A 20,718-nucleotide genomic window follows, 5' to 3' on the forward strand; every position below is an offset into this window, starting at 1 on the left:
TTGGTTTTGGCTTGGTTGATGGTTTTCAGGATCACAAGAGCTACAGTTAGAAGACACAGTCGCTCCTTATCTAGCCACCTGCATATACATCCATACACTACCAGTCAAAAGTTTGGACACACTTTACAACTAAACTGACTGAGAAAGTGTGTCCAAACGTTTGACTGGTACTGTACAAATGAATGGAAAAATGATTGTGATTTGTAATCACACATTTAAAATATTTATTAACGTTATGGTAAAAACACAGATAATACAAAGACGTCACATTTTAGTCTGGTTAAAAAAAAAGTCAGTTGTTTTCACTCTTTTTCTGAGTGCAGTTGCTACTGTGGTTAGTGCCTTGCCACCATCTATTTAAAGTTCCCCAGCAGGAAACATCTACTGTTTACACCTGCACTCATAACCTTGAATTCTGGTATGTGTGTGTATGGGTATGTGTCTGCATGTGTGATTGTCGTGATGAGCCATGGACACAGATGGCCAACTGCAGGCCAAATCACTGTGACTCAGGCTTAGATGCCTCAAAAGACACAGACGGATAAAGAAGCAAATGTCATACTTTTCATTTCAGGTTTATCAATATGGGAATTCATAAAGTTATTCTGAGTGATTCTGGATTGTAAGGGCAACCAATATTTTTATGTACATCTTTCAATCAAAATTTGCCAATTTATTTGTGCACCTCTTATTCTTACTTGTGCATGTGCTCTAGGCCAGCGAAGACCATCACACCGTAGGACAAACCACTCTGAACCAGGAAATGGAGGGAATACCTGTGAGAAGACAGACAATATAAATAACAATGTACATTGTTGCTCCAATTGAGAATACAGAGGCACTGATAGGTATTCAGTGTGCCTCTTAAAGACACTTTGGTGTGACTGATCCTTGCTCTCAGGTTAACACTCTATTTACCATTAAACATTTTCCTGGGACTGTTTTTGGTTTGTCATTTCCTGGAAATGTATTCTTTTAAAGGCATGTGCCCCTTGCTTAGATAGACAATATTATACTGTATTTGCTGTGGTAATACCATCCATACCCTGCTTTGTCATCCCATGCTGAGATTATTACAAAGAAGAAATTACAACATTATGAAACCACAATCACACCAACAGCCATGTGCAGTCCCACTCCTCCTTTAATAACTAGTAATGCGTCATTTTTAGTCACAGGACAGGCTAGGGTTGATTACATTATGTTCTCTATTGATTTCCACACCTTCCAGCTGCCATGATTCCTCATATTGCATAATTACAGTGAATTCTGCATGAACTTGCGTTGGGGTTGATCAAGCCTAAACTTGGATCCAACTCTCCTCTCCTGTGAAGCACACATACAGGGCACAAACAAACATTTCAACAGGAGCAGCAGCTACCAGATGGGTCTTTGAAGGGCGCGGCATGTGATGCTGTCGACGTCAAACCCTCCAGCAGAGGAGAGATGCCACATTGTGTGCTTGCAGTCAACAAAGAGGGCAAAAGCACCAGGGCTTGGCAGGGAATAAAATTATATATCCAGCAAAAAAAAAGGGGTTTAAAAATAAAAGGGGACCAAAAAAATCTCTAAAATTCTAAAAGACATTTTTTTTTATGAAGTGTCTGCATTCATAAAAAAGACATTCTGACCTATATACTTACAAAACATTAAAGAAAGATGACAATCTGTTCTTAGGTCTAAAAACAAAACCTCAAAAGAGGAAATGTTTTAACTGCTCAACAATCTCCAGTTGTTCTCTCCAGTGATGTGCAGAAACAGACTCATATGTCTATCAGAGAAGAAACAGATCCTAAAATAAACCAACACTGAGGCATCAGTGAAGCAGATCCTCCAGGTGCCCTTTAAGACTCAAAAGTGCTTGTGTGAGTCCACAATGACAATTGAAATTAGTATCTGTGTGTGTTCATAGAAGTAAAGGTACATTAATACAAAGAGCAAAGTGTGTGCATTCATGCATTACACACAAGCAAACAAACTGATATCTGATAATATGCATGGCTCTAAGTTATCTCAAATAAATTCCATATATTACCATTTTAAAATATATTTTTTATAGGTATTTAGATGGACATTTGGTCTTTTCATTACTGTAGAATACATTTCTCGGCAGGCTTTCACAGACAAACTTTATTTATTGATTGTTTGGCCCATTAGAACAAAGAGGCTGCAAAATTGATCTGACATCAAATCGGCCTTGTCCATCTTAGAAGACCTGAATTGTGTTAATAATTACTTCCTTTTCATTTCACTTTTGATACACATTTTTTTTGTTTGAGTCTCTCAAGAAGAACAATATCTGCTTTTTCTCCAATGCACTGAAATATTCCACAGAACCTATTCACAGCTCAGCCACCATAGTAATTTTATTTGCATTATCTGTCCGGTTTTCCATTTGCATTCTTTAATTTTTTCCATTTCCATAAGCCAACATCCGGCACTCTTCCAAATATTTTTTACTTGTACTTCACATGTTAAATGTAGATTCAGAAAAATGGGAGTAAGAAACATTTACAATCACAATTTTATGTACCTATATCTTGCTATGTTTTTAGTATACACTCTTGTTTCTCTCTCCTAAACAGCCAGTGATAACATCTAACCGCAGCTCAGTATTAGGTACATCGTGCACATGAACCATCTGTTGGCAAGGTTATGAAAGAGTCCTTTCAACTGTTACCTGATGACATTTTAGCGGGTTAGCATTTTCCCATTAGCTGGATAACTGGCTAACGGTCTCACATGCATGCACATAGTAGTACTTCATGAGGCACTCTGCCGGAGGTACACTGGGTTGTCTATTACAGGGCGATAGCTTTCTAATTGGATATCAGTTACTACCCAATCGACTCATTTGCTTTGGCAAGGATGAAGAGAATGAGGACGAGTTGAGGGTGAATGGGAAAGTGAAAGGCAGGCAGGGGAGCAGCACAAGTGAGAGGAGAGAAAGAAAAAGTATAATAGCAAATGAGGAGAAGGATGTAAGAGTATGTCAGGAGGAAAAAATGAGGGGGAAAAAACCCCCCCCACCAAATATAATACATCAATAGATCAAAAGATAGATGACAACTGATTCATCGCTGCAAACATAATACATTGAATTAAATTGCTGTAATTATAATTAGTAATCACTGATATGGCTCACTAATACCATTCATAAGCTTTATCTACATTTGGTTAGTTATTTATAGGGAATATATATATATATATATATATATATATATATATACATATATACACACAGTACTGAAGAACAGAAATTTATTTTTCTTTTCTTTTTAGCTTTTTGCCTTTATTTGATAGGTAGTTGATTCAATTCACATTAACCTAAAATTAACCACAGTGTGAATTATCCTTTGTCTATTCTGTTTCAATTTCTGAATAGTTAAGGCTGTAACTAAAGTTAATGTACTTACAGTTAATTTAACTATGTAACATGACACTGCTGAATAAGTTTTCAAATAATAATAAACAAGTGTCAATATAACCTGTGACGACCTTGTCCTCATTGTAGTTTGCTGTAATGGACTGGTGGCGTAAGAATTTGTTAAGAAGATTCTCGTATGTGGATTGTGTTTTCTGGGCCCAGTATAAATACGTTCTTTTAAATCAATGGAGAGTGAACAATGGAGTGGATTTTTATTCATCACTGACTTGTCATTTTAGGTGTTGGTGAAATACTCAGTCACATTGTAAAGAAGCATTCTGGGAAATTGGCAGAAATGGAAAGAAATAGAAATGGACAAGGCAGAAATGGACACTTGATTACATTACATTTAGTATACCAATAACTGAACCACGAGAATAACAATATCACTTTAAACAAATCACCAGCATGTAGTTATGTATTTATAATGGAATGAAAGCGGCCACAGTCTGGAGGAAAGGATCTCCTGAGGAAATAGTACTAAAGGACAGAGATGGCATGAAAAGAGCTGGCTGACAAACCGACGAGTGACTCACCAGCCAAAACAGAAGAGAGCCAAGTAGAAGCCCAGCAGAGTGGCCACCACATGTCTGATGAAGGGACTGGTCTTGCTGGGGTGGAGGTAGATCCTGAACCACACAGCCATCAGCAGGGCGAACAGCTGACATGCCACGAAGTTAACCTGCATGTGGAGGGGGGGGACAAAACATGTGCTGTTGAATTATTGCTCACTGACATCACTGTAGATATCACACAGTCTAATGTTTGTGTCTGCATATTGTATGTCCTTTTACCCACAAGCAATGACTCAGGGATCTTGTGTTACGTGTTTTGCTTTAAAAATCAATACTTTACTCACATCATGACAATACACACACACACACTTAAGCACAAAGCAAAAGGTTCGAGATTTATTTTTCCATTTCCTCTCCAAGTCGGTCCTTTCTGTACAAACATGACATTAAGCACAAGGCCAATATGAGTAACTGCAATGCAAGAGCTGTTATTCTAGTACAATGACATCACCTCACATTGCATGGTTAGCGACTTCCCACATCTTTTTAAATCCCAGGCTAAATTATGTAATATTAAAAGGCCGATATACGACAAAAGAGTACCAGTAATTGAAAAAAATAATTACTACACTAAATACTGTAAAAAGATTAAAATCACCATTTAAGAGTTACGTCAATTATCTGTCTCTGGTCCTTTAACCCTACAGGGTAATGACGAAACATATAGTAGGCTTACTGCACTGAACAGTAAGTTCAGTAAGTGGTTTCATTACTGTAATAGAGAAAGATTTGTTTTTGTTGCCCAGCCTTCCTTCTGGGACAACCTCATTCTTCTGAAAGTAAATGCTCTTTATCCTACTGGAACAGGCACAGCTGTTTTAAATCTGGGAATATACACAGGTGTTTAAGTTAGGCTTGACATTAGGGACTTGGCAAATCACAATTACCTGCTAGGTTTATGGGTAGCATGCTTTTGGAGTCTACTAGCTTAGTTAATATCTCCTGCCAGGTAAATCCTCATAGTGCAGACTATAAAACTGACAACCAAATCTATAACAGTTAGACTGTGTCTACAGTTTTTCAAAAGTAGCTACTAGAAAAAGAGTTGTGTCTCAGCAGACTTCAGCTCACATATCTGACAGTAATCTTTCTAACCTTTTTTAAATCTCATTTCAGGGGCTGTCATCCCACTGAAACTGCAGTTACTATAGAACTTACTTGTGATTCAGATTCCATGTCTCTTACCTGATCTCAGTGTGGATTTTTAACACCATTGGGCCTTTATTCCTAGACTGACTGGAAAACCAAGTGAGTATCTCTGGCATGGCTCTCTTCTGGTTGAAGTCCTACTTATCTGAAACCCATGCATTTCCTACATCAGTATTTCCTCTTCTGAAATATGGAGTACCCCAGGGCTCTGTTATTGGCCTTTTGCTTTATATTTTACCTGTTGGCCAACTCACAAGAAGCCATGGAAATAACAGTGCTATGCTGATGTGCCTATAAAAGCGAGTGATCATTCTCGAATCATTAAATTAAAGGCTTGCTAGTCAGCTATAAAAAGCTGAATGTCACATAATTTTCTGTTCCTAAATTCAGATAAAACTGAGATGCTGGCCACTGGCCCAGCCTTACACAGACAGCACTTTGATCATGCACCAGCAACTTGAAAACTGTGTGATTTTTTCAGTCTGACAGCCAAAAATTTGATCCTACTGTCTTCTGTAAAGATGTCACTAACATTGCCTTTTTCACCTCTGTAACAACTGAAGTTCTGTCTTCCCTGTCCATGGCAGATGTGCAGTCAATATCCTGCACAGATTTTAATATCAATATCTATGATATTGGGCAATATAAATAAAACTTTACTAAGAACACTTCATGTTTGTTTATTGTCATGTTCAGCTTTGCATGTCTGAAGGGACAAGGGCCCAATTAAGTATATAGGTCATGATATCAGATCTGTCAGACTAGTAAGCTTTGAAAGGATAGAAACACAATGTGCACTACCCATTATCTATGGATCCTGCATGATTAATGAAAAAGAGAGGGAGCGGACAGACAGCCTTAAGTATCTAGGCCCTTTAAGTCTGCATCAGCTAACAGATGTGACAAAGCATCCAGTGCTTCATATTACATTTCATTCGGTAGTGAACTTTGTCCATGTGTGTACACACACACACACACACACACACACACACACACACACACACACACACACACACACACACACACACACACACACACACACACACACACACACACACACACACACAAAAAGCATAGGAGATGCAACAACAGGATCTGGCTTCTTTTGTTCATCTACTGTCATGGCTGGTTTAGGGACCACAATGAGTATAATAAATAATATTCCAGCAGGAGAACATAAGACAAAGGACTGTGAGCTGTTCCTAATGCTACAATCTGTAGGTTCCGTACACTACACCCAAAGTATCCCTCTGGCCATTTGTTTTCTATCAGGGCGTTTCAATTTAGCTGCAGATATCGTTCCAATGATGTCAAAAAACAAACTAATCTACTGTACCTAGAATGGATCAAGGACAAACAATCCAACCCAGCAATATGTCAATAAAGATGAGTTTTTATTAGCACACACAGTGCCTGACCATATCGTTTGTAAACCAGCAAACTTCCCACAGTTACTATAGTCACTGACTTACCTAAGCAACCCACAGAGGCAAAAATAGCCAGTAATGGCAAATAGATAGTTTGTGCATGAAACTAACTAGCGATTTTGTGCATGTTCATGACCATGCCTCCACCACAAAAGAATCAACAAACCACAAGCAAACATATCTTACAGAATATGTTATTAAAAGAGCAATTTGATACAGTAGATCCATATCTTTGGTTACAACAAACACAATTCAAGTGACCGTTTCCTTACAAAGCTGAACTTGAGGAAATATAACTTCTGCCTTTACACCAGCCTGACAGAAAGAGTGTGAAATGAGCCCTTCTCTGGATATCAACACATTTCTAAGAAAGGAACTTGTCGAAGACTAGAAGGGTGTGACAGGGGAAGAGTATTGTTTGAGGCAGCCGCATACTCCAGCTGTGTGGGGTGGGACTACGTGACATCTTGAACACAACCATTTGATTATGATAAAATTAAATAATGACTGCTGATTAAAACAGAACTTTGAACTACATGATAGCAGCTTCATGAAAATCTGTAGAACAGACTGAACCCTGGCTGTTACGACCTCATTCAAAATCATATTAATTTTAGTGTTGTTGCTTAAAAACCCTCGGGAAGGAGGTGATTTTCTTTCTGTTTGCCCAAAACAATCCCTCCCCACACCCACTATCAAAAAACAAAACAAAACAAAAAACAGGAATATGACACATCATGACATATGACAAATGCAAAGAGCAACTGATGTCAATACTGGCAGAGCAGCAAAACATTCAACAATACTTTAAAAAAAAAAAAACCTCTCCAACAGCCAGTCTGTATTTGTTGATGAGATTGGCTAAGCTTCCAAAGAGCTGTTTTTGGCAGTGAGGATGATACGTGGAAATTGTTCTGTCTGACCATGAAACAGCTTGCTGTTGTCTTCCCATGCAGGCTTGTAATTGTAGCTGTTGATAACCGACTGGTTTATCAAGATCTCAGGTTCCCTGAAGCTGAGCTCACTAAAATAGCATCACACAGAAAACTCAGATGATTAATGAACTAAGAAACCCCTTTAAAGGCAGTACTAGAGGGACTTATTCTGTTGCCAATTATTGCAGAAATATGAATGCATACCATTTCTGTAGTATGTTATAAATGCTTGCCAACACGCTTGTGCCAAATCATCACTTTATCAGTTCACTGGATGCAAGACATGCTGTGATATAGTAGAATGGCATTAGATAGTAATGGCAGCATTTGAGAAATCAACTGTCAGACTAAGCATATGCATATGCAAGCAGTTCTTTCAGCTGAATACCAGCTGTATGAGACCACATGCCAGTCAACTCGCTACATTTCACTCACAGATGTGATTTTGCACTGTGAACCGACAGCATACCATCACATGAAACATGTTTTGCTCATAGATGCAAAGCATTGCGGGTTACGTAGCAACGGCTGTACAAAAAAGTATCAGAACGTAAGATAATGCACTGCATGACAAACGCAGCAAGATCTAAATGTCAAAAGAAATGATATCAGTCTGTTAAAAGACCAGGGTAAATGTGTTGAGATAGTGGTTTATTGAATAAACATTTTGCAACAGACAAGCCTGTGTGCCAGGGTGCGTGGTTTCTTCATTCATAATACATGGATCTCCTCTTCTATTATTGATTCACTCCGAAGCCAAGCTTACCCTGGGGTACGGCACTCTTATTGTCTCCGAATGTAAGGCAGAATATCTGTGCTCCACAAGAGTGTGTAGAGAGATTCAAAGGAAGTCAGGGAAAAAGGGAAAGCTGCTATTTTGGATAAATGCACTGCAGCAAACCCATTGAAAATCTTTCCTGGGAAAATAACTAAATAAAATGGGGGTGAGGGAATAACTTTGGGGATGATGGGAGGAAAAACACCGAAAAAACTTTAGCTATAACTGCAGGTCTAACAGTAAAATGTCACAGGTAAACCAGACACAAAAATGAGCCTGCTACTTTCATTTTTACCATCTGCATCAAAATTTTTGTGTCTCTTAACAGATTATTCACTAACATGTATGGATAAGAGGGACGCAGGGAGTGACAGACTAGATGCAGTTGTTTTGATGGGTAGCAGGCGAGCAGTGAGCGACTAGCTTTTAAGGGCAATAAGCTGTCAGGCTGCTCCTCCTGACAGCTGTGGCACAGGGCTCAGCTCAGCTCAGCTTTAAGAAGATACATTATAGACTGACACAGACTGGTGGAGGGAAAGAAGAGGAAGGGGAGGGAGGAAGTCATTGTGGAGCGGTGGAGGGGAGAGATAAGCTGCCATCCTGAAGCTCATTATTGAGTGAAATACAGTGTGTCTCTCCCTGTGTGTACGTGTGAGGGACAGAAGAATAAAGGCCCTCAGGGTTAAAGCACTGACGGTGCTTTTTTTTGCACCACATTCCCCCAAAACTCTGGTTTTGTGTTGTCTAGAACAAAAAATGATCCTGAAACGATCACCAAAACGCGTGCTTTGCCTGTACAACAAATGTGACGCGACATATGACGTGTGTCCCTGGCCCCTGATTGTGTTTCAGTCTAACTGATCAGCTGGAGATGTCACGATGGACAGGAGCTGCAGTCATGCAATGAGTCTGAAGAAAAGAAGGAGTGATGGCGCAGGAAGGAACAGACAGATGGCGAGTCACTTCTCCTCTGGGCACAGCTCTTCCTCTTTTTGTACAAAAACGAGACCAAGAAGCTGGAGTCGTGCTAACAGGTCTGTGAGGCTGTATTTAGACACAGCTGTGCTTTAGGATAAACATACAGTCACTGCAAGCATGCTCACAAATGGAAAGTAAAGGGGTCACTAATTGTTTGTTCAGGGGCTTTGAATTATCTAGAGCAAATTTACCAAAACTGTAAACCTCATGTTGGTTCAAGAAGAAAAGTTCAGGTGTTATTAAAGTATTGGGATATAACATATGGAACCTATCCCAACAGCAATCTATGCAAAGATGAGAATTTGAACCCAATGAGGCTAAGCTGTCCACTATCACTCTCTAAGTACGTATCGGTCATTCTGTGAGTCATCAGCAAACAAGAGAAAATGTAGTGCTTGGGGTTCCCATGTGGCACTGAAGCAGATAAACATCTTGATAAAGCTGGCTCTTTGGCTGCAGAACATCTAGTTTGCTTTGGTAATGACTTGCATTCTTTCACATACACACACCTGCAAATACACAGACTCACACTACTGTGGTAATGTCATTTTGCATAAATAGTACTCTTCTATCCTCTGCCCCCTGCCTGGGCTGTGTTTAGCACCCAGAGATTAAAATCATCCCTTTTTGCAACGAGCAGTATATCACTCCTTACTCACAGCGACTGGTCGGCTCCTGCCTTGGCATATGTGCCTTCATGTGTTTGTGTGTGTGTGTGTGTACACAAAGTGGGAGATAAATTTAGACCGCCATTAGCATAAAACCCTTTTTTCCATGTCATTAAGTCACACTCGCTCATCCCCTCTTCCTTCCCCCCCCACACTCCTCCACCCGTACAGCCTGTGTGACGCTACAGTTCCGTTCTGCACAGTCTCCTTTGATTTCCATCAGCTGTAGTCCACAGTGATTCATGCAGATTCACGACGCTGCTGCCAGAGTGGAGGGGGGGAATCAAAGCCCTGAAGTTAAAGTCAACGAGTGCCATGGTCTCAGTTCTACACTGTTTTCAAACGCAAAGCATGAAAAAGCACAAAAAAAAAAGAAGAAAGAAACTAAGAGCTAACATATTTTTATTTTATAAACAGCCTTCATATAATAGAGGAAGTTTGTACAACACTGTATAAGCACAAAATGTAACTTTCATTACTCATGAAACAGTAACTTCAGCTTCTGATCAGATTAATGCAGTGAGAAAAGCCACCAGGGGATTGTAATTATGCTGCTCCATCCTCTGCCATTCAACCCCAACCTTGGATGGAGGAAAATGAGACGAGTGAAATGTCTACCAGTGTTCTCCCACATGCAAACACGCTCACAAGCACATGTGCATAAACACACGTAATATCTGCACCCAGACAAAGGCACGGGTAATGTCATGACTACTTTAGTCTTGGCCAACAAATGTGGCACAAGTGGCCATGGCTCCATGAGACAAACTGACTTTTGTGTTTGTGTGTGTGTGCACTCAGTACAACTAGATCATGCTGACAGTATGAACAACAGTATTCTTGTTTATTGCATCAACACAACAAAGCTTTGACTTGTTCTGTGCCACTGGCAGCGCCACCTTCTGTCCAATCACAAACACACAAAAAAAACAAAAAAACAAAAAAAAAAACAACAAAAAGAAAGGTTCAACACAAGAGATTCACCTAAAGTCAATGCACAATCCCACTAAATAAAACTATGCTTATATGGAAACAAAAACAATACAAGAACACTATATAACTAACCCCATCTTAGGGACGCTTACGAAAAGAAAAAGAAAGACTGACTGAATTGTTCTGTGTTAATGCAGAAATAGCTGAAGTTACGATGACTCTAAAGGATAAAACTGTGTCTGTGCTGACGCTGGAAATCAAAAATGCTACGCAGATAGACGTGGCCCAAAGGAATCTCACACACACACACACACACAAACACACACACACACACACACACACACAGACGAGTGTTCAAGCCTGCAGTATGGTGCTGATCCCAGTACGGTCAGGATTGCTATTAATAGCCAAACAATCAGCCATTCCCCACAAGGCAACCAGAAGCACTGGGCCAGAACCAGGCTCACAGTGTGTATGTGTGTGACTGCTTTTTAAAAAAAAACACATGAACTGGGCATAGCCAAAAATTACAGGCCTGCTTTCAGTCAGAAGCATCATCCGCGCTGTGTCATCCTGGTGTTAAACGTGAAAGCACAGTAATTTAACAAGAAAGAAATAATTAGTGACGAGTGATCTTTGCTCGGCCATGTCGTCCAAAGATAAAACCTTGTATATATAATTATCCTGCGTTCTCCACAGTTAGGTCCTCTGTGGGTCCATGCAGACTTGGAGCGCCAACAATTTTCTGAGTGCATTTCCTTCCTTCTTATACTTTACATTTCACAACTCTTAAATTAACACTGCTTACCCTTTTCAATACATGCAACTCTAAGCAAACAACTGCCAGCCATATCATTTATCCAAGAGATTTATTTACTGGCATCAGTGTAGTCAGAGCTAAACAGGGGGAAACAGAAAAAAATCTGGTGTATGTCAAAATGAAAAATGGAGTGCACTCCATGGATTATTTTGTTCCACATAACCTTATAAATTGATGAGATTATAGCAGATTGATTTTGTCATCTATCAGATATATTCATACTGCCTGCAGATACCCGTCGCAACCATGGTGCTGGATAATATAAATAAACAATATAAGAATGCAGCATTATATAACACTTAATTGTGCACATAACTCTTAGTAAGCAACTGCCAGAGGTGCAGCCATTTGATTTATAGTGTCATGCTTGCCCTTACACATAAAGGGTGCTGGATATTTTATAAAAGCTCCTAATAGAAATCTCGACAATTTTGGAACCACCCCAGACTTGCCAGTGGGTTCTACTGCTGTTTTCTTGGGTTTCAGACATCGGGGAAAATGAGTGATAGTGCAGTCCCACAGTCGATCCAAGTGTAAAAGAGGGACGCAGTCTGCTAAGTTCTGCATGTGACAAACACACAGAGTGTGGTGCCAAAGCAAATGACTGTTTTTCATTTTTATGCAGGGAGGTGAAAGCATTCCCTCCAACAATCCTGCACAGTCTAGTAAATTTGTCACGACACCTCATTCAAGTTAAGTCTTTTCAGAAACATGCAGACTATTAGTCTATTTCTTTTACACCAAGATTACACCAAGTTTTTATTACTCAGGGCTGCAAACTGCAAACAGGTTCCACATGTAAATAACACAGGCTGAAGCCATCACCAGCTGCTATGACCCCTGAAGAAAAAAAAAAACCCACCTCTGCTGTAATGAATCCATTATACGTGAGCCTGAGCATGCACCCAGCTGGAGATGGAGAATGATAACTGGTCGAGTTTTTCTAGTTGAGTAGAGACAGTCGTGCCACTTGTGCAAAATGCAACATGCTCAGCTCAGCCTATTTCATTCATGCAGAAAAATTCTACTACTCATAACAAACAGCAAGTAATATCTGAGATAACCTCTAACCAATCTTTAATCACCACCCTATTCCTAATCCAATCCAATTCCATCCCTCCAAGAAATCATCTGAAACTACTTTGGGTGCTAGTTTTTAGTTAATAGTCTGAATGTTTCTGAAATGACGTTCTTTGTTTCAGAAGCCCAGTCATCGCCATTACAGATGTGCCACATCTGCATTGGAAGCTTCAACTCACAAGACATATTTTAATGCTCAGTAGTGCATTTAGGATCTATGTAGGACCAATATGTAAAAGGGAGCAACAAATTTGGACTTATGCCTTTAGGTAATGTATGCCCTTATCATTAAAACTACAAATCTTCAACAATAATTTATGTGTAAAGGGAAAAAGGCACCAATATTCCTACTTTGGCAACTGGTACAGCACCTGGATGAAAAAAGAAAGGAGTCAGTTGCTACAAAACAGCACCAACATATGCAAAGGTTCTCAACAGTGTGGTCAGACTGAGGAGAAACCTTTTACACAACAGATCTTTACAAAAAAAAAATTTGGTAAAACTCTGCAGTCAAGTACTCACATTGCTGATTTCAAATGTCTACAGCACAATGTGCAGGCTGACAAGGCCTGTCACAATCAAATTCCACTCAGACGTTCCCAATAATGTTTGAGCATCAGAACTGAACGCAGCACAAAAATCAGGATTTTCTGTAAAGTCACAAAAGACTGAAAATGTTAAGCTAATGTTACATAAACATGTTAAGTAACTGATATTTGCCAGCTGGGTGAACGTGCCGTGGTTGCTCTGCTGTGATACTGTTTAGATATGTCACCTCGGACAGCATCAGCCAAGGCTCAATGGAAGCTGCCTATTGTCTGAAGCCCTGTTGCATGATTCACGGCGGTTATTTAATGACAAGTGGTAGCACTTTACAAGACATGGTTTGTGTGAGTGTGCACACAGATACCTGTTCCACAATCACTCACAGCAGGTTTTTAATCTCGCTCACACCTTACTGAAGAGGTTGAGTGCAATAATCAAAATAAACAACTAAAAATACTTCATCTAGCTATTGTTACATTGCTCTCACTTTTTCCATTAACAGCACCAGCAGATACAAGGTAAAACTGAGTTAGTAAGTGGGGGTCATGTAAAACACATTGAAAGGTAATGAAATAAAAGAAGATGTGTCAGTGACTGTTCCTGCAAAGTAGATGTAGCTGAATGTCCTCACTGATGTCCCTCATTGGAGTTACAAGTGACACTGCAAAGTCGCACTGATAAATATTCATGTCCTCTCATTTATATTGGATACATCTCATTCGTCCAATTAGACTCCTGACCAAGAAAAGCAAATAAAATGAAAAGGAACAGCTGTTGCATGTAAGACTTTTGAAGAAAAATTAAGCTGAGCTTGCTTGTTAGCATTCACCTACGCTACGCTACACTACACTACACTACACTACACTCTACAACATCAAATATGGCTCTTTGCTTGGCCTGTTCATTTGCAGCTGTTAAAATGATTCCCTGAAAATATGCTCTCTCTACTCTCTCTCTCTGAGATGTACTCCAAGCCTGAGAGTGCAGGCTTTTTTAGCACAGAAACCCAATCCACCCTCATAACACCACGCTATTACCAACAGAACTAATGAGTTCGTAAGCTGAGTCATGTGGACATCCACTTTCGCAGTTCAGAGTGAAGAGGTATGACAGACACACAGATTCCCCATATACATGATTTTTTTTTTTTTTTTTTTTTTTTAAATAATGTCCCAAACTGTAATAGAGGTTTTGTTTGATATTTGATTGATGATTTCAGTATGGTGGCTTTGCAATACCATAACTACATTTATTGATAGTAGGAAATAAACCCACACACCCAGGGAAGTCATCATCATGGTATAACCCTAACATGACAAATACCATTTTACAGGCTCCCTGAGGCCAAATGACAAAATGATTAAACTCAAAGTGAGTCTGGATTATATTTTAGATTTGCAACAGACAAGGCTCGTTAAGCACATGATTGTAAAGAGCGCTGTGACTGTTACTGGGTGCACGACACAGACAACAGCCGACAGCACAGTAATGTTAACAATCCAGCCAAGTCTTTCCCTGTCCCCCAGGAGGAATCACACATGCTTGTATTGTTGATTTTGCACCATAATAACAGCAGCGGCCAGCAATACTCCATTAGAGACAGCTAAGGGAAATGAAATCAATTGAAGGGATAAGACTCCCTGGAGGAAAGCCAATTAAAGACAAAGGGGAGGCCGGGAAACTCTGATGATACCCAGGAGGTTAAAAGTAAAAGAAGCTTTCCCTAGGCATTGGCTTTGGGACTCAGCCAGTAGCAGGAGACCTGCGGGGGAAGCCTACATGAGCCCTCAGGGAAAGCTACTCACAACCTTACTACACTTCAAAAAGGAAATGTTCAAACTAGGGCTAAAGAGATTAACCTGCAATAGTAGACTATCAGATATCAGGATTAACTTTGAATAACATGTGAGCACACACAGTGAGGAACAATACATTACATTAACATTGTAATCTACCAGATCATTATTTTACAGCGTCAGGCTAGTGTCCCTGATAGCAGGGATGTGTCGGTGGATAAAAGACGAGCTAGGAGTCAAAGCATCAGCAGTGAGTGGGCTCCGAGGCCTACGGCATGACAGCGTGGTGGAAAATGCAGCAGCCACAACAAAAGGAGGCTTGTTATCATGATAATAGATGTGGCAATTGACTGCAATCCAATATGTCACATAAAACAGAAGAGCAATTGTACAGCTGTGCAGGGAGCCTTTTGTGTCTGCAGGACACACAGCGACAACTCCTCTCCACCGTGGGCTGGTATCTGAAGTATGAGGTATCAGAAAGCAGCGTGTCAGCCAGCAGATAACATTGCTCAGTATCCACAGCTATATCTGCACCTGTATATAAGCATGCTCTATTACTAAGGCCTCAGTTGATATTAAAAACATATCAGCCAAACTCTCTACCAGTCAAAATACAAAACTTTTAACATGTAAAATAAGATCAAACGAAAGAACCACAACAGCAAAGACACCTTAATTTAGGGTTTTGTCAGCTAATAAGGTGGAGCTTCTCAGCCAAAAAAAAAGTGCAGGTGGAAATTTCCACGGTGCCATGTTCCTAAGAGACAACCGGCAAGCCTGTACAGGTGAAAACATCAATCAAACAAAACCACACAAGACTGTTGGTACTCCAAAGGGCGCTGAGCAATGAATATTAGTAATGCAAGACGATGGAGGGCTGGATAAACAGACAGAAAGTGTTTAAGGTCCATTTCAGACACAGTGTACAAGTTTCACATGGATAAAGCAGGTTCTGGGAGTTTCCACAGTCAAATAAACTACCAGGTATGGAGTCAAACGTTTAAAGGTGGATTTCATCATTTGTGTCAATATGAGCAAGTCTAAGTGTACACTGTGGCCATCTGAAAGAAAACCAAATTAGTTTTCTCTGGCTTTCTCTAGCCTGAGTTGTTTACTGACAAAAAAACGGCAGCTGGGAATAAGGTGAGTGGAAATGACAAGGTCTAAAAGCAATAGTTGAACAAGTGGTTGTTTAAGTTGTTGGGGTGGGGGGTGATGGTGGATGAGATGCAGTAAAATGTCAAGGATTTTATTAATGAAAACTCTCAGGTCTCCAAGATGATCATAAATTCATACTGGATATGGCTCACAAGCTTTGTCAAATACAACCAATTCTGGGACAGACATAGCTTGGATCAGGATTTGTAATTTTGAGCCATCTTTTTTCATGTCAGAACCCCCTGAACCAGAGTGGGTGAACACAGTGTTCATGTGGGCACACATACATGTAGGAGGTCTTATTCAAAGTAGAAAAAGCATGTTATACATAGAGGACAGGCTATGTGTGATAGAGAAAGAAAGAGAGATGCAGAAGCCAAGTGTCAGTTCAGATTTCCCAGCTCCCATTATAGCTCCAACACAGGCCAGTACAGAGGCCTGTCTCACCCATGGGATCTTTTCTGTCCTAACAACACACAGCAAGGGCTACAGCAAGACCTGGCACAGTAGTGCACCCAGTTGGCAGGAAGCTAACAAACCACACTGTCAAGAGGGTGACACTGATGCAACAAAGTACTGTGGGCCATCATACCCTGTGACTGTATATCGCATTTGTACAATGCAATTTGCTCTTACTCAGACACCATTCAGTCAAATAAAGAAAAACTTAGCACAGTCAAAGGCGCAACAGATGACAGTGACGTCTGATTTCCTGTATCATAATAACTAGACTTCCTCTGCCTAGACTGCTATGGAACTTTGGCACAGTAGATGTAAGGGTAAAAAGGATTGCTTTGATGGGCGATTATGCTTCTGAATCAATAACACTAATATTGAGACTGGGGCCAAATTAGAAGAAAAACCAGCACAGAGTGTCTGAATAAGGTGTTAGGCCACCCTGTGCCACCACAACAGCCTTAATGTGTCTTGGCATTGATTCTACAATTCTCTGGATACATTTCTATAGCAGAGAATAGAAAGCTTATATACCAGAGATGGAAGCGTCTGCAGTCGTTGCTTCTCCACTCGTTTGTTCAGGGTTTCCCTTTCATTTTCCACTCATCTCTAACTAATAATTCCACTAGAGAAATACCTATTTATAATTAAAAGATACTGTAACACAATTACAAGCACAAAACTGATGGCAGTGTCCCATGCCTCTGATGCATACTCAATCTTCCACTTATCGGAATGGCCGGTGGACAGGTTCCAGGTATCATGCCCCACCTCTGTGGTTCAGTGAATATTTGTTTTTATGATGTTGACCAAATCCTTTGATGGGGAGTTCTCACCATGTGACATTCCTGTGTGAGGATAGGCACACATAACCATTCCAGACTGCACATGCAAGAAGGAACCACAACAACTTAAGCCCTGAAACTTGGTAGCAGTGAACAGTGTCTGCTGACGAAGAAGTGAAGTTCACATTAGCATTTACGAAAGCCACGATTTTGAAAATGACACTGTAAATAATCAAATGCACAGCTATAGGGTAAGATGGTATAAGATAAGTCAGTCTTTTTTAAGACACAACCTTCCTACCACACACACCCTAAGAATCTCAGATGTGCACAACAAGGCTCTGCTTGTGTCTAATCGGAAGAATAAAGTGAGCCATTAGTTTGTGGTTTGCATGTAAAAGTGATTGGCAGAAACGGGCTCATCAGTACGTGACCCTATGCTGATAAGGGAAGAGCAAAGATGAGAACAAGTGACTCTTCTGCTGATGCCAAAGGGGAAAAATGCTCAGAAAGCCTGTGAAACCTGTGCCAGCACAGAAATTGAACAAAAAAGCTTTTACTTTTATGGTGTCAATTAGCAGAGAACACAAAACCAAGTTTAATTTAAAATCATCTGCAAATACGTGGCTAACACAGGGTAGATTACCAGAGGGAGATTTAAAATGGCATCATGTCAAGACAGTGAACTCATGACAGAGTTTGGAGAACACCACTACAGTTAACATGGATTATTTCCAACTTCATTCAAACAAGCCACAACAGCACTTCAGTATAAAAAGTGAAGAAAGTGGTGCTTTGATCTCCATCGAAGCATGTCTGAAAACAAATCCCTGAGCCGCTGATCCATACTAACATGGCTGGACGTTTCCACACCCAATCACAGCCTATCTCTCTGGTATATAAGCTTTGCATTCTCTGCTGTGGAAGCTCATGATACCTACATGGCTGTGTATTGGTACAGGTGCACTACCTGTTAGTTTAAAAGTAATCCAAGTGTTTTAGTGTAAACATCCGCAATACAAACACGTTGTAATGAACTCCACTTCAGGATCACTAGCTATTATATTCCCATGATTCCATCCAACCCACATCAGCCTATGTCAACATGTGACAGCTGACAGAGAGGGCGTGGTGTGCTCTTTTTACACATGTAGGAATGATGACTTACGACGCCGTAAACCACATGTTTATGCTGTTTGTAAATACAAAACATATGGATATGTGATCCTCACACCTATGGACTTCTAAAATGTAAGCTTTGCCTCACAGTTACACAGGAATCGCATGGCTTCCCCGAACATAAATAACGTCAGTGTTTCAGCTGGCTGTTAACTGAGGGACCACTTGGACGACCCTATGAGAATCATGCCAAATCCAAAGTCTTCTTTAACCTTAAACAGATTAAAGCATAACTTCCATTTGATAGCAGATTAATCACCTTGGCCTTACACTGTAACGAGGCTAACTTCAACGTTTAGCGTTAAGTGAAATTTAACCATCTAATCCAGATTACCGTTAAATTGTTGATCCGACTTGAGGCTGATGAAAGGATTTTTGAGGGGTCCTCGGACCCCAGTTTGGCAACCACTGGATTAGGCTATAGGCTCCGAAGGGAAGAGACAAAAGGCATTAGCTGTGGGGTACGAGCTGAAACACAAACAGTGATGTTGTGTGCTCGTTTTCAGTTAGTCCGCACTCAATAAAATAAAGAAACGTTTGGGAAGAACAGCGGTGCCATCCCCGGGCTGTGCTACGTTACCGTTATACCCACCTATGCTAGCTAACTACGATAAAAGCTCTTTAACGTATTTTTAACGCTATTAACCGATTCCCCCCCAATACGAAACGTACCTGGTCCAGAGGGAGGTTGATAATTTCGCTGATTGGCTGCAGCAGAGTGGATCCAGTACATGATGCTGTCGTTTGGGTAGCCATGCCTGGCGGGTGTCCGTGGGTCCTTTCTCTGCCGTTCCTCCGGTGCACTTCAGTCCCCTCGGCGGCTGTGAGGATAAATACGTTGCCGCTGTTGCTGCGACGTGCTGAACGGTCGCCAGCCACGGTACACATCCACCAAAGAGTAGAAACTCTGCGAGACGTTTACTGCTGCCCACTTTCCCTTTCGCCCAATGGCAGGAGCACAGGAGGCGTATGTGCGTGTGTACGAGTCGGCCTCACATTTAGCGTTTTTATTGCAGTACCACGTGGATTTATATGGTTTCGGTGTTTGCAGCCACAAGCTTTTGACTTCTAATCATACTACTGTCCCTCGTTACTCATCCTTTCTGTATTTGTACACCAACGACGAAGGATAAACCGAGTGGGCCGTGAACTATCTTGCCAGCACGTTTGCATTTGCTTTTGGCTACAATAAAAATGGTGATGTGTGGGTGGAGAGATGGCGATCCGACCACCCCCACCCCCCCATAATAACAATCTAGTTTTCTATTTTAACCTATCATGTGGAGAAAGTGAACTCCATCACCCAATCCCACTTTTGTAAATGGACTTGGGGGACTCTCGATGACAGTCTTTATGGACAAATCAATTTGAACTGAACAATGTTGCGTTTTATCGTCACTTCCTGCATTGCTGTTTTAGCTCCATGAAATAAAATACACTGATACATTAGGATTATATGATGGTTTGACTCACAGCCACATTTATTTTTAAAGTCGTGCACAGGACAAATGTGTCCTTGTCTAGAGTCTCAAATAGCAAATTAAAGTGCATTTGGTATGAATTGGATGTTAAGACTATTTATGCACATTTTATAATACTCTATATTCTTTAATTGTCAACTGTGTTATGCAGGATGTTTTCCCTACTGACTGCTGTGTATCTTGAAAAGCAAAAATGAATATGAGCAACATGAAAAGGCCTACAGCTACGTTATAAAGACCTGTTACTGTTGGAAAATGAAAATATTGCATAAACAGAACATGAGCACTACAGTTCGTGTATTGAAAAGTAAATTAATGTGACAAATCAGTTGCATGCTGATACACAGAAAAAATGAAAGTTGGAATTGCAGAGTAATTATTAGGCTTTGTTGTAAATTAGCACCATCTAGTGGTGCGCAGTTTTTGTCCCACAGTCCTACTTTGTTACATTTAGTTTTTTTTTTTAAGTATTGTATTTCCTCAATAAAACATGGTAAACAAATCTTTCCATAGAAAACAATTGAAATATGGGAAGATGATACAC

At 40.4% G+C, this 20,718-nt stretch overlaps 1 protein-coding gene across 2 annotated transcripts in view; it reads right to left on the reverse strand.

Moving 5' to 3' along the window:
- The window catches only part of mboat2a (membrane bound O-acyltransferase domain containing 2a), a 31,428-nt gene extending 11,849 nt beyond the window's left edge, over positions 1-19,579 (reverse strand). The window contains exons 1-3 of one of the 2 annotated variants that reach the window (XM_026307277.1): positions 19,366-19,579; positions 3,964-4,109; positions 699-776 (exon numbers count right to left, since the gene is read on the reverse strand). In XM_026307277.1, the coding sequence (XP_026163062.1) occupies positions 699-776; positions 3,964-4,109; positions 19,366-19,449 (308 nt within the window). In that variant the 5' untranslated portion in view covers positions 19,450-19,579. Of the gene's footprint in view, positions 1-698; positions 777-1,198; positions 1,327-3,963; positions 4,110-19,365 lie in introns of those variants that run through there. The other variant, XM_026307285.1, reaches the window with a different exon arrangement.
- Between the last annotated feature and the right edge of the window lie 1,139 nt (positions 19,580-20,718).

This window comes from Mastacembelus armatus, chromosome 22 (assembly GCF_900324485.2).
Source record: "Mastacembelus armatus chromosome 22, fMasArm1.2, whole genome shotgun sequence".
Taxonomy (NCBI): domain Eukaryota; kingdom Metazoa; phylum Chordata; class Actinopteri; order Synbranchiformes; family Mastacembelidae; genus Mastacembelus; species Mastacembelus armatus.